The 25,610-nt window shown below is 37.4% G+C and overlaps 1 protein-coding gene and 4 non-coding genes across 5 annotated transcripts; 4 read left to right on the forward strand and 1 right to left on the reverse strand.

Annotated features, from left to right (window-relative positions):
- Window positions 1–715: 715 nt before the first annotated feature.
- Window positions 716–8,410, forward strand: LOC131791459 (metabotropic glutamate receptor 3-like). Its single transcript, XM_059108813.2, has 4 exons — window positions 716–1,544; window positions 4,401–5,498; window positions 6,287–6,718; window positions 7,119–8,410. Exons 1-4 carry the CDS (start codon window positions 1,034–1,036, stop codon window positions 8,408–8,410), a joined length of 3,333 nt encoding a protein of 1,110 aa, XP_058964796.2. The 5' UTR covers window positions 716–1,033.
- Window positions 8,411–9,974: 1,564 nt separating this feature from the next.
- Window positions 9,975–10,143, forward strand: LOC131791474 (U1 spliceosomal RNA). Its single transcript, XR_009340788.1, has one exon. It is a non-coding gene; the product is annotated as a U1 spliceosomal RNA (small nuclear RNA).
- Window positions 10,144–14,800: 4,657 nt separating this feature from the next.
- On the forward strand, window positions 14,801–14,960 carry LOC131791475 (U1 spliceosomal RNA). Its single transcript, XR_010718893.1, has one exon. It is a non-coding gene; the product is annotated as a U1 spliceosomal RNA (small nuclear RNA).
- Window positions 14,961–16,033: 1,073 nt separating this feature from the next.
- Window positions 16,034–16,200, reverse strand: LOC131791476 (U1 spliceosomal RNA). The gene has a single exon (XR_009340789.1). It is a non-coding gene; the product is annotated as a U1 spliceosomal RNA (small nuclear RNA).
- Window positions 16,201–21,146: 4,946 nt separating this feature from the next.
- On the forward strand, window positions 21,147–21,310 carry LOC131791471 (U1 spliceosomal RNA). Its single transcript, XR_009340786.1, has one exon. It is a non-coding gene; the product is annotated as a U1 spliceosomal RNA (small nuclear RNA).
- The last annotated feature ends 4,300 nt before the right edge of the window (window positions 21,311–25,610 follow it).

Here is a 25,610-nt window from a genome sequence, read left to right on the forward strand (position 1 = left end):
CTTCACTTCACGCTTCTTTGAATTTTCATCTCCTGCCATTTATTACTTCAGATTTGTGATTACGGAACATTACCATTTTTGTGTTTTTTACCTGCTACCCTCTCTTTCCTCAACCATCTCCCGTGTCTCTACTAGGCTCCTCCTTCACCCCCCCCCCCCCAACCCATGACGGTTAAACTCCAGATTTGTGATTAAGGAACGTTACCATTTTTGTGTTTTTTACCTGCTACCCTCTCTTTCCTAAACCACCTCCCGTGACTCTCCTAACTCGCCTCCATCCCCCACCCTACGGACAGGTTAGCTGTAGTCTCCCCACCTTGTCTCAACCCTCTCTTAATGAACTGTTTGATTACGTTTTATTTTATTTTATGGAAAAATAATACCACGCTAACCATTTTCATAGAGTTGTCCGAGAAGGAAGATTTCCACAAGTTCGTCCCCATGCCACTCGAATCACATTACTTTTGCCTGAGAGTTGGAAACTGAAGACTGAAAGAACCTGGGGAAGAGTTTTATCAAGGTAGTTTCTGTATCTAAGAGACATATAATTGTGCGAAGTATGAGGATAGGGAGGTAAATGGAACTAGTCTCTTCACGAAGTTAATTTTCCGCGAAGAATCTTTTCTTTCGATTGAAGAAATCATTATGAACTGAACATATTTTATGTGCAGCTCAGCACGAACGCGCAAGCCCACACCATACCTATCCAAGACGATCCAAGACAGGTGATGTTTTGTAATTAAATCGAAAAGGTGACGATACTTCAGTTCGATATTGATTTCAATTTTTCGCCTGTCATGTCCTAATTAAACAAAATCTGATGATGTCAAATGACACTTCCTATGATCGCTCGATAAAATGTCAATTCCTTGAAACAACAAACTCATGCTATTAAACAGGAAGGCCTCCCTCAGGTCGCGTGTGCGCGTGAAAGACAAAAATCGACATGAACGGTCTTTGAGACGGAGACGGGGCTAGCTAGCGCTGTGCACATGAAGCAAGTTGAACAGTTCCTCCGCCTTTAGCCACAGTGATGAGGGTACATCTCCAAATATGCCAACTTCTGATCTCTGCTCAAGTCTTGACGGTTTTCTCGTTCTCTACATCCGCGCGCTCTGAACAACGTTCAAAAACAGGAATTATCACCGCGGGTGACATCATAATTGGCGGCTTAATACCCGTTCACTTCTCGCCCAACTTTTCGCCGCATCCTGGAAATTCGTCATGCCAGGGTTCCTTCCATTTGCGCGGGTTCAAAGGAGTAGAAGCTATGCTATACGCGATAGACCTCATAAACAAAAACCCTACGTTGCTGCCAAATGTAACTCTGGGAGTTGATGTAAAAGATACATGTGGAAGTGTGGATTATGCAATTATGGAAAGCTTGAGTTTTGACTTTATCAGAAGCGCTTATGTTGCTTCAGAGCTTCTTGATTGCGCAGAGGATTCATCCAGCGAAAAGCACTCGGTACTCAAACCTAAAGCCAGTGATAGACCTATGTCAGGAAAGAAAGATTCGAAGAGACACGATGGTGATATGTCAGGTTTGTTTTATTGATGTTGGCTGAAAGTCGCTTGAGTTCAATTTTATTTCTTAAGTTTTGTCATCCATATTACATTTTCTGATAAATATCGAGCGCGATTCCGTTATTCAACGCAATTTATTCAATTTCATACGCACGTAAACAAAATAACCCGCTACCGCGCCAGATAATTTTTTAAACCGTGGCTTCTTGTTTTCTGTATTGTGGCGAATTGACCCACTGAGTCAAACAGCTCGTTTATTTGCTCTATATTCACGTTAATGACAGTCTCTATCGCGTCCAGTGTTTTTAGACGCCATCTAATTTACAAATGTGTTTTAACTACAACGACGACGTGAAAAGTCATAAGAAAACATCTGACTTCCAGTCTCTGCCTTCCATTTGAATCATTTCATGTGTTTCGCACAGGCGACCAACTTTAAAAGTTGTGTACACAAACACTATATCCAGTGTTTCTACTTTGTTTAACTCACGATCTAGAACTGACAGTTCAGTTTCGATATGCATGTGCATGAAGTTCAGTCTCTCGAAATCAAGTTCAAACTTCATACAGGGAGGGTGGATTGCAGCCGGTTCTTAAACGAAACAAAATTTTTTTTGCATTTGTTAGCTAAAAAAATTAGGTAGTTTTCCATTAGTGTAATTAGTTCTGAAAAAGATTTATTATGAAGCCTGTTGGGATTGAAACATCTATCTTCATTTTCAGTCAATCGACTTTAAAATGGATAATAATAAAATATTGCATCCAATCGAAAACCAAGATATCTGGCAAGTTTTAGCTAGGTTTACGCAATTTAAATGGCCATAACACTGAGTACAAATCACAAAGCAGATCTCATAGAAATTTAGGCCAAACAGGCTTCTTTTTCTTAAAATTTGACTTTTTAATTAAGAAATACGCCGGATTAAAACCCTTTTAAAAATTTTTTAAAGTTACGCCCACGACAAGACAGCATGCAGTAGCTATCACAACTATATTTCGCAAACTGACAGAGCTTTCAATCTGTCCAAAGTTCTCCGTTCGTGGAGAAGTCTGTATTGAATTAAATCTTAATTTTTTTCCGACAGCAGATTGTGGCTTCCGTTCTCAAAAAACAGGAAGAAAAAATGTTGAAATATGACCATAACCGTGCCTGTCAACCACTCTCGAAACTGTCAATGCGAAACCGCAAAGTATACCTCTCAGAATTTGAAGAACCTTTGGTGAAATGCATTAAAAATTATGAATTTTTGCCAATGATTTGCCCTCCAATAAGTGAGATATATCTATAAAGCAAATTAGATTAGATGTTTTTCAGGTACTTTCAAAATTAACATGATTTTTAATATTTTCGACTTAAGCCACAGTTTAAGTATTGCTGAATATTTTCAAGATTAACTTTCTGTAACATTTTTCGATCTGCCTTACAGTTTCCAAGTCAGTGCTCAATAACCACGCTTGAGATAAATTTGTGTTGTGGTAAATGTCGTTAAACTTGTTTATGGCAAGCTGAATAAATACGACGAATGCAAAGTGTCTTGAAAGCACTTCACAGATCACATACGCAATAGAAATATCACGTCTTTTCCTTCATTCCAGATGAGTAAAACCTTAATTGCAAAATTAACTGGATCAATTTTGCAGAGTGGAAACAAGGCGCGTTTACTGAAGAATATTTTGACTAAAAGCCGTGCAAAAATTTGGTTCATTAGTAATGCAAACTCCTCGATAATTTGTATGCTTTTTTTGAACAAAACCGGGATAAACTCTAACTAGTTGAAATTAAAACAATCCTAAATTCAAAGTCTATTCTTTACCCTATTTAAAATTAATTATAAAATTCTGTGTAGAGGGAAGTATTTGAAACGAAGTTACTTTGGCCCAGATAAAGAAAAAATATTTCAACTAATAAAATAACTAATGGCCTTGTGGCCTTACTTTGCTAGACCAACCACTTGCATGAAAAATTAATTTTGTTTTTGCGCATTAGTGTCTGCTGTGGAATAAGAAAATACAAGTGAATCCGTATTTAATTAAAGATTTAACTCTGAAAATCTAAATATATTCGCTGCGGCTTCATAAACTTCCGTGAAATGCGTAAGCTTATTTGTCTCTAGTTAAAACTTAGAAACAATAAACATTTTTTGGCGAATAATACATCGAGGGGTCCATACATAATTGCAATGTTTTAAGCTTTCATATTTCGCCATGGTTATCCATTATCATGTTCCTGTGACATCTTTACCCTCTTTTAGTACTTACCCAACATTAGACACAACATTAATTTTTTTGCGTATGCGTAAAACATAGACACTTTTAACAGAAAACCTTCGTTTTGTCTTAGCGTTTCTGTAATAACTGTAAAACTATTTCTAGGGGTTCAGGTTAGTGCTCACGGACTAAGAGGCTTTTGAATCGCAATGAGGGGTTTCGTTAATTGTGAAATTTCTTATATATAACTGTAACCGCAAAGGACTACGAATTTACCTTTTTGACCTGATACAAGGTGCTGATTTAATCCGAATATGAAAATCAAGGTTGTTTTCCCAAGCAGCCTTGTAAGTACTTCTATTTGAGAAAATTTGAGAAAGAAAATTAACCAAACGTAAAGTCGAATGGAAATCAAGAGAATATCAATCTTTCGCCCGAATTTACCCTCAATAATTACCCTAGTATTATAAGCGGCCGTGATCGATTCTTTGAGAAACCCCAGCCTTTTCTATGTTTCTGTTTCGGATTTGATTGATTCTCGAACATTACTGTGATAAATACAAAGTTATTATTCGTTCTGACTCGCTTTTGCTGCGAGAATAGCTCGTCTTGTATACAAGTTTCTATGGTGTTGTTCTTAATAAAAAACACATTACTTTATTTAGGTTGCTGTTCAAGTAAGTCTCGCACAGCAGCTATCGTTGGAGCAGCTTTTAGTGGCGTAACCATGGCAACAGCAAGCCTTACAGGACTTTTCCACGTGCCTGTAATTAGTTATGCTTCAACGAGTCGTCTTCTCAGTGACAGGTCTCGGTTCCAGTACTTCTACCGAACGGTTCCGTCAGACAACCTCCAGGCTCAAGCAATTACTTCCCTTCTTCATGAATTTAGCTGGCATTTTGTCATCGTTCTCGCGTCCGATAACGAATACGGGCGATCAGGTGTCACAGCCTTGAAGCAGACGATACAAAATTACACGACTCGAGTTCAGATCTGCGTAGTAGTCGATGAACTTTTTTCAAGGAAAGGGAGTCAATATGAAATGACTCGTATCTTTAGAAAGATCCAACAATTTCCACGAGCAAAAGTTATAATTCTCTATGCTGAATTTCCAGATGCAGTGTACTTTTTCAAAGAGGCAAAAATGGCATCGTTAAGGAATTATGTGTTTATTGCGACTGACAGCTGGGTTGGGTCTACAGAAGTGGTTCAAGGCTCCAGTGATGTTCTCCAAGCGATCATCGGTTTGAGGCCTCCGATCGTTTCCATGCCAAAATTTGACGCCTATTTCTTTGAAACTCTCAAGGAAAACAACAGTAGAAATCCATGGGCTTCAGAATGCAATAAAAGTTTAATTTGCAGCGATAAAAGCGTTGAAAGGTGTCAGTCAGAAGTTCACCACGATGGGTATGTCGCTTACATATTGGACGCGGTATTTTCAGTGGCGCATGCGCTACACGCAATGCTCAGCTGTGACAAAAAAGCGTGCACTAAGAAATGGAGGGATGTGGACATCCGGGATCTTTCACAGTTCATTCAAAATGTATCGTTTGCAGGATATTCTCAAGAAAATATCTTCTTTAACGAAGACGGTACTACAAAGGGAAGATACGATGTTTATTATCTGGACAAAGAAAGCAGCAAGTACATCAAAGTGGGTTCGTGGAGTCATACTGCACTAAGCCTTAATTTATCGAGAATTTCACAACATGGACCTGATTTTCCATTTCCGGCTTCAATCTGCAGTAACTATTGCAGGAAAGGTACGAGTGTGCTGTTCGTCTTTACAGTTTTAAGGCTTTCGCTATTAAGTGGCCAAGTTAAGGCTTACTCAAGACGTGCACTTCGTGCAATTTGAAACTAACTATTGGAAAGTCTTCCTCATGAGGCAATTTCGGTGAGGCAAAGAAATGAAGGGTATCGGATCGTCTCCCACTTAGTTGGTTCGTGCCCAGTTTGAGTCGGTTCGTACCCACTAAACAAGTTACATTCAATAGTCGTGTATTAAAAATAAACACCAAAGAAACAAAACTTCAGTTGAGCCGGCAGATAAGAAACTGACCTTTAAAGTACTTAACATGGAAAACAATCATTATTAGTTTAGGTAAAAACTGACTGATCAGACTGCAAGCTGGTTAATAACTGACTGAGTACGAAACGCGCGTGGGTACGAAACGACCACATGCAAAAAAAGAAAGCGTCACAAAGGGTGGTACCGGAAATCAATAAATTCAAAATTAAGAAAGACTCAAGACTCAAAATTCTTTGCCCAAAGTTTAATTTACGCGAGGTTTCACCAATAACTACAACATCGTCAAGATCAACATTTAGAATTGATTTCTTCTTCAGTGGAAAGTAGTTTTGGTTCTTATAAATTTTTTTCAATATCTTTACGTTATCCACTCTCTTCTTTTTGGACCAACAAAAAGATTTCACAATTGGTATCTTTATCGCTAAATAAAGGTCCATTCCCCAGCCGTGAAAACCTCTCCTTTCACGTTTCTTCTCCTTTCGCCCCGTAATTGTTGCTTTATTTCCTCTTTCACGCCAGGCGAATACAAGATTCCAAAATCCCAGTTCCCGGAATGCTGCTGGGATTGTGCAAGGTGCGACGGGAAATCATTTACCAATACGTCACACATGACCAAATGTTCCTATTGCCCAGAAGGAACTTGGCCCACCGCTGACCACTCGGCGTGTCGTCTCATAGAAGCGACCTACCTCCACTGGGGTGAGAGTTGGGCAGTTGTGATCGTCTTCTTTTCATCATTTGGTTTGATCATTGTGATACTCACTGGCGTTGTATTCATAAAATTTCGCACAACACCGGTGGTGCTAGCTGCTAGCAGACAACTATGCTACTTCCTTCTATTGGGAATTGCAATGTTCTACGTGACGCCTCTTCTATACATCGCCAAGCCTTCGGCGGTCACCTGTAGAATTCTTCCAGTTATGTTTGGGCTCTGCTTTGTACTGGTGGTTGGTAAGTACGGTTGCTGTTGCGGCATCAGCCTCTAACCAGGCCTTTATTATCAGCGCTTCGGTAAGTTCGTTTCTGCGCCTGCGTAAAAATTATGAAGCTTGAATAACACGAGCCGGTGAGTGGTCTGTAGTAGAGCCAGATTCCCGGCAAACCTCTTCCCGACTCGTCTTAACCCTCCCCCCCCCTCCATGCCACCTGCGGAGGAAGACGCGCGTCCTGCAGTGCTCGTAATGAAGGACCTGTTCTGAGGCTGTTACGGCATGTAACTTTTCCGTTGATTTAACTTTAACATTACGCTTAAAAAATCACTGGTCTCCTTGTCTTTGAAAGTTAGTGTGGACATTCGTGTTCAATACTAAAATGATTTCTTTTCCTTCCTCTGCATTTTCATCTTTCCCAGGCACAATTCTCATCAGAACAAATCGAGTGTCCAGGATTTTTAATGAGAAGCTTCTTCGGACAGGGAAAATCAGTTGCCTTGGCAACCACTGGCAGATGTTTATATTAGGATGTTTGTTGATCACTGAGATCGTACTCACCGTTGCTTGGGTATTCGGTTCCTCGTCTCAAGTGTTCCCGCAAGTAATCTATTCCAAGGCTTCTAAAGATGCCTCTCTTATCTGCAGCTTGAGCGGAAGTCACATTGGATTTTCTTTGTGGCTTATCTACAACGCAGGCTTGGTCGTCGTGTGCACATATCAAGCTTTTCTTGTAAGGAAAGTGCCACATAATTATAACGAGTCTAGATTAATTGCGTTTAACATGACCACACTATGTATTACTGTCCTTGTCTATATTCCGTCGTACATGGGTACCTCAGGCTGGTATCGGACAATTATCTCGTGTTTCATGCTTATGTTTCTTGGAACTCTCACGTGGGCGAGTATCTTTGCACCGAAGATTTATATAATTCTGTTCCGACCGCACAAAAACATTCCCATGAGACCTTCCGTGAGCTCCATCACCCTGGGAGTGATCTCACCCTCGCATACTGGGGTCAGCAGTATTAGTGAACAGTACATGTGCAGTAGGAAAAATTCTCTGAATCCCAACGAAGATGGAACGTGGGGAGGCTCGTGGGCCAAGACTGATTCGGCTCGTGAACTGAACGAAAATGTAGCAATCACTGAGGAAGATGATTCGCCGTGTGAACAATTTGATGATTTTTCCGAGAAAGAGCTGAAAGAAAACCAGGAAACTGATACCAGTATAGCTGATAAGTCACAACCACAACAAGAAAACTGTAAAATGACACCCCAAAAGAATACTTCGATGGTGCATTTCGAAGACGAAATGCTAAATGAATGCGATGAAGGCAGAGACACACAAGTGTTCCCTGAGAAAAAAACCAGTGGTAGCCAAGGAGGTATCTTAAGAAGAACTTATAACTCAGAGATTCACGAAAATTCCATTAATGGGATCGTTCCAAGGAAGAAAAAAACATCACTAGTTCGTTTTCAGGACGAAGTGTTAAGTTGTGATATTAATAATTTAACAGACTACCATAGGATTGCGCTTCCCGCCAAAGGAGAAGAACCCATTCAAATACCGAAAGGAAACCTTGATGCGGAGACCAATAACAAAGGAGAAGTGTATTGTTCATGTGCTTCAACTTCAGATGAAAAAACAGAAACCAACCGTGTCACAGAAAAAGAGAGAAAGCGGAAAATATCTGTCTTCTCGTTCCAGTGACAAGAAAAAAATATCCGATAAATCTAACTCTTGACTATAAATATATTTAGGTCATTAAAGTTGGTTGTCGTATTTTTGCCTGGCGCACCTGACTCAAAAACGATTGCGCTAAAAATTAGAAGCATGATGTAATTTAATTGCGATGCATTTTCTCTATCTGGGCAGTCTCCGGGTTGAGTTCTCGTATGAGAGCAATGAGCTTCGCAACTAATGAAAATTGTGCGTAAGTCCCATGCCAGGTCGAGCAAAAAGGATGCCCTTTTCACGCGGTCCTCCTATTCTCGCCGTAATTTAAAGGAGGAAAAACTCTTCAACTGTACAGCGTTAAGACAAAACATTTCTCATCGCCTTCTTAGAACTCGGTCAAATTTCTCCAACATATCTCCATAAAATGTCCAACAACTTGTTTCTAATATTAGTTTCAAACAAAAAAACTGGTCACATCTGAGACAATTTTATCCCAGTTACTTTTCAGTTGTCCTTCTGGTGTACCTTCTCCTCGAAAAACTGGTATCACACCTTGCAAAGCTCTTGTTTTCTTAATGTTCGCAAATGATTTGAAATAAAATTTAACCCATTTTGTATGGACTTTTCGAAGTTGAATAAAACCAAGAGAGTATAATTGATATTCTCTTTATAAAACTTAGTATCATTGTCCTACCATGTTCAAATTTATGAACCTAACGCTACGACCTGTTACGAATTATGTTTAAAATGTGAACGTATAAAGATATCGTTTTCTCACAGTAAGTTTTCGCTGGCTGTGTTCATCATGTGTATGTTGGAAGAATAGGTCTAGTTCACGACATCAGTGAAGCAGACAAAGTCGTCCCCAGGTTTTCGCTCTCTCTTTTATGTCCAAAACCTCGAAGGAAGGACTTAATTATCTTCTGCCTTATTGGATATTGCCTGCATTGACTCCGATAATAGAACGTTTCTAAATATATAATTGTTGCGATAAAGATTATGGCAGCTACTTCACAATAGTTTTTTTTGTTTTCCGGGGCGATTGAAAATTGTCGATCATTGAAAGCAACCTAAAAATAATAGCTCAACGGGGAAAAGAAACAGAATTGTTCGAGAATGGAATTACCCCAAAGGGAACACGATGAAAAACACTGCAAAACTAAAAGTATAATTGGACATCAGTTATTAGAGCCCTCGACGGAGAAATCGCATAGTAATTCTCATAACAATAACTATTTCCTAGCTCTTTACCTTAAACATGGATACATATTTAGCAAAACACGCTTAACATGGATTCTGACGAACAATTGGCTTTGGGCTTCTGATTATCATTTGTCAAGGCTGGAACAGCTGGAGAGGAGGCGTCACGAAAACCCATATGGGATGAGCTAACCATGTGACAGACTATCCCGCTCGTCAAACAACCATTACACATGCGTAGTTCTCCAAAACATTGCAAAACGACCTAACGGCTGAGATCATTGGCCGTTGAATAACACATTTCAAATTTGACAAAAGCATATGGTTCGAAAGGAGCTCCCATAAAATTGTTGCGATTGTCAGGGTATAAAAAGGCAGCGAAAAGCGCAGTATTTTCATACTTACAGGGCACTGGAGCTACTGTGATCAAGAAGGCAGTGCTCCCAGGTTTCGGCCTTCACTGCACTCTTCTCGGAGGCTGAATCCTGCGTGTTCCCCACTCTTAGGGTGCACGGTGTGCAATTTTTGTTAGTTGGGCTGACCTGCGTACGCGCTCGTTGGCCCTCCATTTCAAAAGAAGGATTTACCGTGACTCACCAGGCTCAATATTCAATTAAATGCGCCTCGCTCCTTTAAGACCTCAACAAACTTAGTTATCTCTCTGATAAATGCGTTATCCAACAGCAGATAATGACGCGAGATATTGGATTGCATATGTAACGGAGAATGATGCTCACAAAAGGCCTAACAGAGAGACCCAAAACTAAGAAGACTTATGGAAACTGGATTTCCCCCAACTTGAAGTCTTTGAAACAAAATGATCCTCACTTGATGGTAATCTTAAGTTTTGTAATATACTACAAATATACATCATGATTTCGAATATTTTACTCGATTTCTTTTATTCTTTTGATGAAATTTATAGAGCGATAAGTCCATGGGAATTGACACAATATTTTGGTGTATTTACTCATCAACTAGCTGAATTCATCTGTCGTACGTTGAAAAAAAAATTTTCATTCAATGTAGTTAATTCTACAGGGTCGTTAGTCAACTTTGTATAATTAGGCTTATTCCAGCGGCAAAATTAAGATCCTTCCAATTTTTCTACAACATGCTTTGAGCCAGAAGTTGTTATTGTGGCGCACACATAATTAAACATTAATAAATATTTATATGCAAACACTAAACAGGGAACCCTTTCGCGATGGCTTCTCAATCACACAAAATGTATGTAGAAAGGATAAAACAACATTCTAGCTTTTAAAGATAAGTGCAATGATTTCTCTTCATGCCTCATATATTTTTGGTTAGATTTCTGATCATGATCTATAAATTGCTTACAGGAATTTAAGACGCTCCCGAAGTTGTTCCTCATCACCTGCTGTCGGCAAACAGCGAAATTTATGGCGCCAAACATCAATATCATTATCTCTCTTAATTTGAGTCGTTTTAATGGAAAACTCAAACAAATTTAAGCCATATCAAAATAAGAAATTTCCTGTGGGCTGCGTTTCACCTAAACGGAAAAGTTTATTATGAGTTTACTAACTAACAACAATAACTGTTTGATCTCTGAAGAGGAAAGGTGTTTTTATCTGGGCTGATCGGTTTTCTTTTGTTTCAACTCAGCGTTTGTTTAACGATTTACTGTTTCTGGAATAATAATAATAATCGAAATAGACAGACTATAAGCAGACTTTGTTTGTGTCTTTGAACAGGCTAACGATAAACTCTGAACTGCATCTGCAATGACTCAGCTATGAACTCAGTCGGTATACACCAAAAAGAGGATTAAAATTTCTAGATCTCCAAAACAAATTGTGTGAAGCTTTTTGCTAAAGAAAGCAACATCTTTAGGTGGTTTTGTAGCACAAATACTCTCAGGTTTGATAAATAATCGAAATAAAGTTTCGTCTTACAGGTAAATTTTGTCTTACAGATAAGTTTTGTCTTACAGATATATATATCAAACGATGTACGTCAAATCGGTTCTACAATGGTGTGATCAATTTTTGTCATAAAGATAACATAGTTTTTCCTTCCGCTTCCTTCCTCTGCTTTCGTGTAAATAAAGGAAGCCTTGGTCAAACTCAGTCGAATTTTATTGACAGAATTTCAACAGACCAATCAAACAGCCTTTCTTATGCTGCTGCTAGCCCTTATTTGGTGGTCCTTTTAACCAGTCGGAACAGAGTTTCTAGTCTCATTCAACTTGCAGAAAACACAAATATTTATTCATGCTCTCCAAAATATTCCCAAAACCAAGAGAGAGAAAGTTAGTCAATGTAATGTTTTTAAAAAAAATTAGAATTTTAGCATATTTTCTTAGTTTGAATTTCAATTTAAAATCCGCAGGCAAAAAGTCCTAAAAATAAAATTATATAAAGAGACAAAGCGGTATGGTGTTGTCTCCGGAAATAAATATGCACATTGAAATTAGAATTTGTTTTATTCTTTGGTTCAAGAACAGCAAACTGTCGCTTGAAATTTTACACCAGTGTCTACTTCAAAGGAACACCTTTAAAGTAGACACGAGTTTGCGTTCCTAGAAACTTAAACTTTCGGTTGGAATATAATACAATGTTTGTGTTCAATATTCTAAGAGTTAGCTATGTTTGAATTTTCATCATAGCGGAAAATTTTCTGACAAATTGCATATTGCGCCAATTTCATCTACGTAATTAGTGGTTCTATGGGTAAATAGAACTACTAATAAGGTAAATGGGGAATTAGAGATACGACTTGAGACAAATTTTGGTCCTTTGTGAGCCTAATAGGACTAAACTATAAAATTGCAGCTGTACAAAAGCTACGAAATGAAGAAGAAAAGCCTAGACTCAAATTACCAAAAGAGCTAAATTTATCCATTGATGAATGAAACTCTAGCATGTAAGCATAAATTAACACAACAGGTGTAGTTATTTGTCAAACTTTCCAATTTAATTGCTAAAATGTATTGCTTAAAAACACGAACGGCCCAGATTCTCTTCTTCGAAGGGATGACGAACCCAGAAAATTTCTATTTTTACACCGATTTTATAACTTGATACACGTTGGGCTCATACCCACGTACATGGAAGAGGAATCTAAAAATTAATGTTAATTTTCGGAACTCACATTGCATTCAAGTTATTAAAAATTAAAGTAGCGACCATTTTGAATATTGATATGAATTTCTTTCTGTTCGAAGACGTTCTTGTTTTAAAGTCTCACCCGAAAAATTGAGTTGAATACTAATTATAAATAAAAGTTATTCTTATTTTAGTTCGAAGTATATACTCCCCCGAAAAGTCAAAAGAATGTTCAGAGAATGACGGAAAATTTTAATGTCGTACGTTCTTTCGGGCTTGTAAGTAGCGGTCAATGTGCGAGATTATGTAAGTTAGCTCAAAATTCGTCAAAACTTTATGTTAAGGAAATCAACCAAGGAAAATTACCAATTCAAGGGTAAAGAGTAAAAATTTTTGAAACGGTGGAGCGTTTTATCTACGTGCAGAGATCTATGGTTAAGTGAAATTACAAGATTGACGTTAGATATTATCCGTATTTTTTGTCGTTTCCTTTTTGATATTAAAGAGTTAAATTTAGAGATATTAGTCGTATCCGAGACCCTACAACAAAATATTTTAGCTTACAGGTGAATAAGTGTGTGTATCTCATTCGCGAAGCCAGTTATCGACGAGAGGAAAAATGTAAACTATCATGTCCTTGGACTGGGTGTTATCTGCAAGTTGCGTTGTTCTAACAATTTTTTTCTAGTTTCCTTGTTGCCATGGGTGACGCTAACGAGGTTTCGATTGGCCAGAAAGTTGTAACAACCTGCTGTTACTATAGCAACTGGAAAACAATTAACTATATTTTATTTCTGTTACACAAACTTAGTTTAACCGCTGACTTTGTTTTAGCACATTGCTATTTTTTTCAGGCATCATCAGTTACGTTATCCCGTGAGTTCCTCGTTAAGCTTTTAACTCCTAAGATCTGATTGTTAATTCTCCCCTCTCGCTCTCAAACATTTTCTTGTTAATCAGTTACGAGAATTTTGTCTTAGATCAAGATACCTGATAAGTTTGAGTACACTCATTACCGTTTGCTGAATAATGTATGAATATTGTGTGGAGAAGTTATAAGTAATCACTTCTGGGGTTGAAGAATTAATATACTTGAAGGGCTAACGCTACTAGGCATATAATCCTAACGCAAATCGCAAACTTAAAACCGTAGTTACCTTTAGATGGATTACGATGGAATCCATTACTTCCCTACCAACTGATCCATCCATATGTAAGCGACACCTGTTCAGATCTTTGGTATAGTGGTGTCACCTATACAAATACATTTCTAAAAGAACCCTTCCAAAAAAACTAGAAAAATAACTCCCCATTCCCCTGCAAACAGAATAATTACGAACAACTAAATCAGAAAATACTCTTCTTCGTGTGGTTTTCGTCAAAGATTTTTTAGGCCTTTTTTTAAAAGTCAAATTACATTTTAGACTTGTCAATTCTCTTCGGCGACGTTTACGGTCGCACCACTGGATATCTGTAAATCAAATTTTCATGTTAATGAAAAAATAAGTAAAACCATTAACGAGGTAACTGAAAATACGTTAATAATATGGATCCCTGCTACGAGAAGTCATCTTCTCAAATCTAATATAAAGGGCATAATACTTTGATGTTTGATCAGTTTAAATTCATAATCTTACTGTCTAAATATTACATGAGAGAAAACTTGTAGAATTCAAAGCATCCTAAGTTTAAAGGAAAACAAAGATGAGCAGCTAAAGATCATAAAACCCTAAAGATTTTCTACAACTTGATTAGATTATTACCCTATGGAAGAAATGTGAAGAAATCTTAAGCTTTCAAGAATCGGAAAAAAATAATAACCAAGGGCTGGAGGGATTTAAAATAGTACAGATTTATGATCATTGAATTGGATAATCTTCCATAAGAAAAACCTAATTGAATTTAAAGTAGGGAGTAAAGAAACAATGGGTCGAGGAATTAGATATTGGTATCCCGCAGTAGGTTATTCGCATGACGACTTTTTATTCCCTAAACAACAAAAGACGAAGGAAAATTGCATTTCCAATTAAATGTATTATGCTTCAAACGCGGGATGCGATTGGCTGAAAGGGATTTTGCGCACATTGCACACCGTAAGCTTGTCATCATCTGTAGCTATATAAGCCCTGCTCCTGCTCCACTTTCCTTTAAACTTACAGTGCACAGGAGCACCGTGATCAAGAAGGCGGGGCTCCCAAGGCGAGGTGGCACATTGCGCTCTGGGCCACTGAACCTTGCGTTCGCTCCAGGCCGAGCGAGTCGGGTGCAGAATTTTTGTTTGTCACCGGGTTGACTCGCGCTTTCGCTGGTTAACCCCATTATGGGAGGAAATGAAATGGAGGGGTCGTTTATCTACGTAGCATCTAATTTCTCCTCACAGAATCACCCTGAAGCATCAAGATCACGGAAATAAAGGAAATGAAATGTGTGTGAGATGTGTGAGATGTGTGAGATGTGTGAGATGTGTGGAGAATGTAAAGGGTTAAAAGTCTATCTTATGGCATAAGAAACCTTTGTTGGTTATAACCTTTGGTAAGAAAACAAAATTGTACATGTACATGACTTCCGGCAAGATTGTGCGGGATTTCTTCCCTTTTCTACAAGATTTTAATACCCAAGAAAATTTAAATAGAAATCAATTACACGGTTTGATTCTTTTGTTTTCAACAATTTTATGTCATGGACTGCTTGACGTCTTGTTTTAACAACCAATGACAAAACAACTGAGGCGACAAAGAGGCGAACAGAATGGCTATCGCCAAACACGACCTTTAACTTGACCAAACTCAAATCAGTGAACCAGCAAAATCAGATAAGATTTTCTTTCCGAGATAATAACCACCATCTTTAAAAGAACAAGAAAAATTTAACGAAATGCCTGATAACTGTTTGAAGACGATAAAGATCTTGCTTTAAAAAAATGCTCAACCAGCTGGGCTTTATGCAAAACTTATCTTCGGTTTTTACATATGATTGGGTGTTTGAATTTATTCATTTACATTATATACACTACCTTCAAGTGTCTCTTTTCATAAGCTCGATATTTTATGTCTGTGAACCTGAAGGTCATCTCCCTTTTCCTGATAAGCATTCAAATGATAGTTTCACGCGCTTGAAATTTCAAACTTTTCAATCTCTCGGCCATATTTGTGCAACGTGGTTTAGCATGCTACGTATCTATAAAACTATTATTGAAACATCGTGATTCAAAGAAGACTGACTTTACTTGTGATTATACTGACTTAAGGAAAATTTCTATGATGGACAATTCGTTTTGTTGGCCCTCTTGTAAAGGTCGCTTTGTACATGTCACGAATAAGAGATACAATGAGAGAGCCCCTTCAAGATAGCTAGTGCATGCAGAACTTTTTTTTTCCTATTGGAGGGCCAACGAGCGCGTACGCAGGTCTGCCCGACTAACAAAAATTGCACACCGTGCACCCAAGTTCTGGGGAACACGCAGGCCTCTACCTCCGTTTGGTGCAATGAAGGCCGAGACCTGGAAGCACTGCCTTCTTGATCACAGTTGCTCCAGTGCCCTGTAAGTATGAAAATACTGCGCTTCACGCCGTCCTTTTATACCCTGGTAATCGCAGCAATTGTGTGGGATTTCGTTTGGCACCGCATGCTTCCGAAGAGAGGTCTTTATTTGATGCAAAACGCCCAATGAATTAAGCTGTTGAGCATTTAAAACCAATACGCATGGGTATCAGTTGCTCCTGCTGCCTTAGGGAGTCATATAGTCACGTGTTGACTTTGTAAAATACACCAATCTGTGTTTGAAGCGCTGTTCTTGATAAGAAACATTTACGGTGTCGCTGTGACTCAGAGAACCTTTAAATCCTGGTATGAGAGGTATCACTCACACTCTGCCTACAGTTCATGATTTCTAGGTAAATTTAGAGCACATTACTTTTTAAATAACATATTTGCTTGCACTTGGATGAGTGAATCTCGGTAACACTGCCTGGACCAAAACCAAAATATACTACACACCTGTTAAAGGCGAAAAATGACTTATTGTACCCATCTCTGGCTCAAACTATTGCTACTTCTTCTGTAAGTTAAAGAGAGCAAGCAGGCATATATGACAACATGTAAACTTTTGACATGAGCAGTTCGTCTTGTTATATAGTCGTTTATATATCTCTAAACATAACTCCTTTATAAGTAGATACGTAGTTTTTGTAAGCTTAAATATAATCTCGTATTCAGTCTTCGAACTCAATATGCTTTATAACGTATACTTATTTTGGAGAGAACGAGTGCTGGTCGACTTTTATAATAGTGATAAAACGTTCTTTTTCAAACAGATGGAAAAAATATACTTTAAAGGCCAACGGTTTGACATTTGTTAAGTTGTAGCCTCCGTACTTTAAAAACCTTTTGGTACATGTCTGTCGTACGCAAGTTGTTTTATCTTACTAAAATGAAGTAGACTAATTTTTTTCAGAGTTTTGCGAAAGAAATCACAGATCTCCTTAAAAATCAATGCGATAAACATGGCGAACACAATACGTTGTAATTAATATGCTCTTGCTGTGTGCAAAAGTCGGGCGAACTTTAATTTGAATAAACGTATTGGCAATTTTGACAGAAATAGCTTTTAAATTTTGTGACTATTGACTGTATCTTCATCATGTCGTGAGTTAAGAACTAGAAAGCAATGATCTTATTCCACCTCGTAACAAATTTTTTTCTCAACTTCCGTTATACCCAGCCGTGATTTTTGCCGGACAAGTAGTTCTGAATCAATCATTGAAGCTGAATCAATCATTTGAAGCTTTTGATCGCCGCAACTTAAAGAACTTTGATACATTTGTGGACAAAAGTGAAACTACTTCGTTGGGAGAATTTTATGGTGATTTTATGGGGCATACACAAATGCTATTGAAAACCGTTTTCACAACAACTGATTCGTATTCAAATTTTAACAAAAACTTCTCTGCATGTGTTGATCTGAGCTGAACATCGTTTCAAGTTAATATACCCTAATTTATTGTTCTATGAAAAAAGCAATCACGCTTGCTTCTGCCAGAACAAAACGGAAGATACAGTCTTCTTTTCTTCAGGCATTTTACAATAATATTTGCAATAAATCGTTTGAATATGCTAGAAGCCTAGTAGATTTTCAGGGCTTTTCATTTAAATATACATGTGCTCCCTTTTTAATATGTTTATCAAAGGTTTCGGCTCTAATACGTATTTAATCTGGACCTCAGAAAGAAGTTCTATATTGTTTTTACATGTAACGAGCGAGGTGGCCATACCGTCTGTTATAAGGGAAGAATATTTTTGTCACAGAAAGCTTTCGGTTTACCAATGAATCATGTTGAAAATAATTTCAGTATCAATTTACAATACTTCAAACAATGGAATAAAGAAGTTTTTAAAATTAGAAACTAAATTTACCCAACAACAAAGCAATGATTAAAACACATTGTTCACGTGTATTAGGTCTACTCAATTTTACATAGAGGTAGGTAAAGTAGCTGTGAGGCACCTTGCGTAAACGAAGGAATGCCTCGAACACATATCGTAGGATTTCTTGAAAACGAGTACATAAAATGAAAACCAATGGGCTGAACAGTATCCACATGATCAAATCCACAACACAACCATAGAAACTGATATCAAACTGATGACAAGAAAACGAGGTTTTATTCAACCTTTTGTGGTCAATGTATGATCTATGTAGCTCAGAATCGACATTCGAATCTGTCTTCTGGATAAAGTATGCATTTTTTTTTATCAGCAAAGCTCAAAAATAACTTCAACTAAGAATGTGGAGGTGCAAGGTTTTGAAAGACTTTGTTAGTTCATTTGTTTAAATCTATTTGTTGAGCGCTACAAGCTTTTTTTATTCTATGGTTTTGATTTTAAACATTTGCACACGCAGGTCGGACCGACTTAGACTCTGCTGGACTCCCGCGTGAGAAATACGCGAGAGTCAGCTCTCCACGCGCGGGCAATGAGTGCCTTATACATCGCAGGAGATCTGCTGTGTTGATCAGAGCAACCTCAGCGCTTTATAAATATAAAGAGTCTGCAATAAAACCATCTATATTCCCTTCTATCAATGCCACTCCGGGTAATTCGTGATTTATTCACCAGGCGGAGGTAACACTTTCTGTTATTTTCTCAGAAGTCCAACTGTGGTAGTCTTATTATTATCGGAGAAGTTCAAAATTGACTTGGAAATCTGTCAGGGCGCTTCATGACTTATCGACCATCTGGTAGTAGAAAGTCTCAATTATAGTTTAGTTTGAAATGTATTCTCGTTTGCGATAAGTTTTAGTAACACAGTTCTTTTATATTAACGTTCTTCAATCAGGAGGAAAGGCAACAAAAATTGAACAATAGAAGGTATTTTATCACGATGTTTACACGCTTTGATTTCGTTCATTAACATTCAATTTTACACGTTTTTACCTGAACTCCTATTCTTTGGCCATGTGTAGTTTCACGTCTCTTTTGCGCAGTGAACAAATTTTAACTCTGCGAGGGTACATTTCATATTATCTTACTGAGAAGAAACAATTGCCCAATATAGCCAACAAAATTTAACTAAAAAGTCTGCTTCTCTTTTCTAATAATTATGTTGTATAGTTTTGGCTACACCTGCGTGTTGGAAACAAGGAGGGTGAAATGGACCCAAAAATTACGCAATTTTTAAAACGACATCGACTCAAAACGTTCCACGATTTATTGTTTTCAAGGTCATAATTTGCATCCCTAAGAAACAGCTTTGTTCAAATTTACATGAATCTCTTTTGCCTTCCGAGAAATTGCCTTTGAATTTTTTACCTTGAAAGAGATGATTTGTACGTCAGAATTATGCAAAAAAAACTTAAGGTCACCATGCTCGTTTTAGAGCAAATAACCATCGCCTATCGATTGAGAAACAGTAAAGTTCGCCAAGAAATCGATATGCGCGCGCTTATCGCAATGACTTATGGGTGATGTTGTGCGCAATACAGGATACGCTATGTAACATTGAGGAATCACTTTGAGGTGGCTTTGAATCGCCTCCGGATTTTTCTTACATAGCTGATGGTTGCCCTGTGCTCTTTTCGCTCTCACCTGAAAATCGAACTTTACGGTATTTTGGCAGGTACACCACTGTCATGACAATTTGTTGAAGGGAAGTGATTACTTGTTATCCTTTACCTTGCCATTTCTTTGGTTCCAGTATTTTACTGTCGTTTGATTTGGGCCAGTGGTGTAAAATCGACGCGAAACTGTACAGAGTTACCTTACTATTTGACCTTTGCCAAACAGAAAAGAAATCGGGCATTATCTACAGAAGACATTTTTCTTTTCATCAGTTTCATTTGCTACAGTGTACTTTTCAATGTGTTATCCAAGATGGTGGTTCAATTTCAAGCTTGATCTAATAGGATTCCGAAATCATTTTCCTATTCTAAACTGTAACAATTAACATCTTAAGATACATGCAGATTGATGACAGATGAGGTGTTCTGAGGCAAAAAAAGTACTCTTTGACACGAGATGAATGTCTGCAATTTCTAGGTTTTCCTCTTTTCTGGTTGCCTCGATGTCAAAGTGATTGGCAGACGGAAGGATATCGATATTACGTTGAATCTTTCCAAGATACGGTGATGTGTGATAAGTTCCAGTCCTGCAAAGTAGAATAATAAGCTGATTTGTTTCTATTTCTTATGTTTTAATCGTCCCAAACACTTTTCCCGAACTTTGCAAAAGTAATTAATGTTTCAAAAGACACTCGCTAACAAAAGCTTAACTCCTTGAAAAACAAATGATAGAAGACCGTAGGAAGGGTGTTATTCGTTACGACCGGCTTTTTAACTATTCATGCAGTGATTCATCTTGATCTTACAGTCCACAAAGACAATTTGATGCTAACAACAACACATGAGTTGTATCAACTTTACACAAGGAATGGTACTGAAGACACAATAAAAGTGAAAACAAACTGATAAAGGATTTTTTTATGTCTTGCCGAATCACGCGGCTCAATGCGTTTTAAAAATAAGCGAAGAAGCTTGTCATCGAGCGAGGCTTTCTTGTATTCATCCTTCTTTTATTCCTTAAGAAATAAATTATTGATGCAGTAAAACAGATCATGAAAGATTAAACCAATGTTACTCGGGGCCAATTAAAAATTTTGACCTTTGACTCAATTATTTTCGCGCAAAATTTTTTGAAAGAAACCGTACCATAGAAAATTCAAAACTTGTAAACTTGTGCTTAAATTTGTGACCAATCTCAAGGTTAATTAACTTCCTAAATTTACCCTCACCTGGTTAAGAATATTTCTCGGCAGGACTTCTTGATGTGTTTCTTTTCTGTCAGTACACTCCCCTCAGCTGTTTACACAACGCGTGCTGCTTCGCAGTACTACACTGCGAGTAAAGCCTTTGATTGGCTAACAGGATCGTATCAATGCGACTTTCCCGCCTTCCTCCAAACCACAGGTACGATATAAAAGGCGGGAAATTGCGCGTGCTTTCATACTAACAATGCACTGGAGGACTGTGATCAAGAAGGCAGTCTTCCCAGGGTGGGCCTTCTTTCTGCACTTTGAAAGGGCCCTGCTCTGCGTGGAGCCCCTAAGAGGGTACACGGTGCACAATTTTTGTTAGTGGGTGAACCTGCGTACGCGCTCGTTCGCCCTTCAATTCAAAACTAAAAACTAAACTCTCTCATTATCCATTTTTCTTTATTCCTGGCACTCTTTCTTTGTTTTCCTCTTTCGTTTTCAATTTAATCTTTGTCTAAAGCTTCACCCAGGCACCTTTGAAGCTGAAATACTAATTTCAAATTTCACAATCGACATTTGATCTTTATAAAAAAATATATATTGCCTCAGATATCCTCTTCGCTTGTTTCTGTCTTTATAAACATACTCCACTTGTCATTCATATCTACTTCCGACCTGAAAGCGATGATGAATCACTAGATTTGTCACCGTCTTCATCGTTGGACATACATAAAAGTCACATCTTTCATTTCTGTTTTCTTTCAGAACTCTCTCAACCTGAATCAATTATTCAAACGTACAAAAGCTGTTACTATCCTTCTCTGATATATTTTTACACTTTTGCGTTCAACCAAAACAACTCTGGTAAATTAAGGTCTATCGCAGTTCTTTCAGATCTGAACTTTCCCCAATGTATTCAACATTAACCCGATAAACGAAATATTTTCCACCATAGTTTCTCCCTACAAACGATAAAATTGTAATTTTATATTAGAAAACGAAAGGCCTTGAAACTTTTCTTAAGATTAAGTTTCATGAATGTTTGATTTGAGACATAATCTACCACATTTACAAATGTCCTTCCTCGAAAAATATTCCTCGCCGAGAAGAGAATATCAACTTTTGATATTCTCTTGTCGTCAAGAAGTGTGAGAAAATGAAAATTTTTGCAGATTAATATACATAGCTAAAAACCGCAGTCTGGTATCTAACTCAGACCCAAATGTAAAGCGCTCCGAATTAATTTTAAAGAATTAAAACATTTGTATCCCCTGAACGATAAGTTGTTGATTTCCGCAACGTTAGGAAGATTTATTCGGAACATCACAGAGTGGAATTGTTACGAAAACTTAAGATAATCGATAAAAAAAAACACATCTCGAAAACTTCAGAGTAGATACTGCGCGCAACTATTAAATTCTCATAGGACGAGACTTTAGCATGAACTCTCTAAATATTATTCAAGAAATTTTCAATTTTCAGCCATGCAATTATGCAAATAGGAGACCCATTTTTTTTCCATTTGGTGTTTTTCTTACATAGGAGTATAGCTTGAGGTAGAGATATTTCGATTTTCTACGAGTGAAACTTATCTTAATTTAGTTAAATCTTAAACAGAGAGTTTTTCTGAGTGAGAAGCGTAGATCATTTTTACATATCAAGATGTTTTCATGGATAACCTATAACGAGTATCTCAATTTTTATGTCAGTGTCACGCTAATATTTGACTAAGCAGCCCTAAAAATCTTTCTGTCCCTCCACAAAAACAAATAATCATGCCTTTTTTGACGTGAGGAATATGATACGAAAGCTGCTTATTATTCACGTCGAACAAAATTAATTATTAATGATCGACAAGCCTGGATTCAGCTGTTTTAGCAAAGTTCCCTTTCATCGCAACGAAATCGAACATTCTAGACAATTTTTTCCACGTTTTTGTGAGATATTTCTCGTTTGCATAGTCATGAAAATATGGCAATGTTTTCCCCGAAAATTTCAAAAATTAATCGCCTTTAAAGTCGCGCAGAATCTAACTTACATACATTCAGAGCCTAACTCATTCTTTATTCCCTACACCTGAAGTTATCAATACTCCACGCACTAAGACTTGAATTTGTCTACCTACAAATTATTTTTTTGTCCTCCAAAACTCGAACGGCGTTCTGCATGGCTGAGGAATGAATTTCACCCTTGTATAGAAAAGGATAAATGGGTTATTTACGCTGAAAAATGATTTTCTCATTTTTCTTGGTATTGGCACACCCTGTGTACACAAACAGAAGGAAAATTCAACACTAAGCTAGCGTCTTCGGTACAAAAAATATATATTTGCACCGAGAAAAGAAAACAGGAATTGTAATTAAAAGTTTCCATTCCATACTAACAATTTTCTATACTAACAACCATGGCTTTTAACAGCCTACAAAACAGGACGCAGAGCCGAAGAAGAAGAAGATTAGAACTGGAAAAGTAGAAAGGCAGAATGAGAAGCCATTTTTCTACCACGTTAACAAGTTTAGTTTTAGTGATATCTTTCTGAAAGCGTTCGGCGGTGTTAAAATGTTTGTTATAAAAGGTTAGTTCTGATGAAAAAGGTAAAGAGATGAATTGGAAGGAACAGTTCAATAGTAACAATTGCGGTCGTCTTCTGTGTCTTCTCCTTCTCAGCCCTAGAAGCTCTGTGTTGTGGCTTCGACGATTCACGCGCAGTCATATAAAACCGCACCTTGAACTAACAAAGCTGTCTTTCCCCCGCTGCGTGTGTTTGACATTTACTGCTGAGTTTTTTCTCTTTAAATCATGATGGCTTGCGATTATAAGTCTCTTTTCATGTTCTTCAAGCTGATTGGTTAACTATAAACAGAGGAACAAAGCTTTGTGCATTTTTTATGAGCGTTTTGCATGACAATCCGCTTCCAATAAATTCACAGCAGAAGAATTAATATACCTCGGTAGCTGAGCACATTGAAGTCTAAATTATGTTCCATTTCTATTCTCAATTTAGAATCTCTGTATTATTGGTGTTTGAGCATGAATTGCCTCCATTTCTCTCTCAAAACCATCCTTAACACAAAAAGACAATTTTTGCTGTATACCGACTGTCTCAATGTTTTTGCAATAATTTGACATAAATCGAAAAAATGAAACTTGAGGAACGTTTGCATATAAAATGAGTTTGTTTGCAGACCATACTGGCAGCTTGAATTGAAAGGAGATCACGTAACGGCTAAAAGTGTAAACTTAACCCTAAAACCTCCTTTTTATCGAAAGATCGACTTCTCAGAACGTTAAAATCTTTTGAAACACATTGTACGAGCTGACAATAATATATATTTTTTTAATATCTTTGAGCACGCGCAGTCGTGCAGCAGAACAGGTGCGACCGCTGCCAACTGACAGTAACCCTTGCTGTGTGAGCGCCACAACTATAATTTGACGTTAAAAACAATCTCAAATAAAAAATCAAAGCAGTCGTTTTTTGCATTGGAAGTTTGAAACCGTCTTAGTGCTTCAATTTTTTGCTTTGGTAAGCGACAAGCAGGATTTGAAAGTGGGTTTCGTTCGTCACAAGAACCGTTTACACCTCACATGTTAACAAGATTGAACCGACGGATATGAAAATTTAGCAAGCCAAAAATCTTACCAGAGACAAACTTAGATAAATTGAGTATTTCTACTTATTCTCTATGTCTTTTATTGGGCACTTTATCCATTGATTGATCTGACAGTATGAAAAATTTGCATTAAAAAGAACGCGTATTTTTTTTTGTCAAAGACGACCTTGGTATAGCTTCTGTCTCTAAGAAGATGACACATTCAGAAAATAGTTGCTCATGGAAAGCGATTGCGCTGTTTATTTCAACATATTTTCTTAAACTATGTTGAAATATTTTTCATATTGACGAAATAAAACTTAAAGGAAGAACGTCTTTGGAGCGAATCATAAGCGACAAAACGAAAAACTCTGGTAAAATATTCCAAAATTTGATCTTTGTTCCAACTTAAACAAAATATAACATAGGCTCCTGGAAAAAAAAATCATTTTATGATGATAAATCCATATTTAGTTTTTGAAAGCGTTATTCTTTGCTGGAAGCTGTAAACCCAAAATGGATAATTTCTCAGTTTTCCAGATAATCGGAAAAATTAGAAAAATTGACAAGTCTCCTCTTTCATAGGAGGACATGAATTCTATGGTTTAATTTATGCTGATTCTGCTCTTGTAGATTAGAAATGTCCGGCAATCGTAAGAAATGAGATTTTCCAGTGTGGATTAAAAGATAATTTCATATAATATGCACGGAAGATACTTCGCTCGACTTTGCTTGACAATTTTCTTGAAAGTGCGAAAACCATAAACAAATGAAGAAACCCTTTGTTTCCGAGCGATAACACAAAAATGAGACGACAGAGGGAAACAATTATGAAAAAAATTAAAATTGCTTGAAGATTTGAAGATTCATTTTGCAGCCTTTATTGAAGTCATTGGCAGTCCCGCTGCGTAAGACTAAACTTTTTGAAAAGCTTTTTCCCAGCGAATTGCAACTTTAATTTGTTTCTTTGCGATCTAATATTTTAGCGACATTTGTGGTAACGTCATTGTTACTTGAAACTCTGAAGTTAAATCTTGGTCAATTCGAAGGAAGCGTCCTCAATTAACTTTCATAAATGATATAGGTTTATCTAAATATTTGACAGCCTTCATGGTCGTTTC

Source organism: Pocillopora verrucosa, chromosome 9 (genome assembly GCF_036669915.1).
Source record: "Pocillopora verrucosa isolate sample1 chromosome 9, ASM3666991v2, whole genome shotgun sequence".
Classification (NCBI taxonomy): Eukaryota; Metazoa; Cnidaria; class Anthozoa; order Scleractinia; family Pocilloporidae; genus Pocillopora; species Pocillopora verrucosa.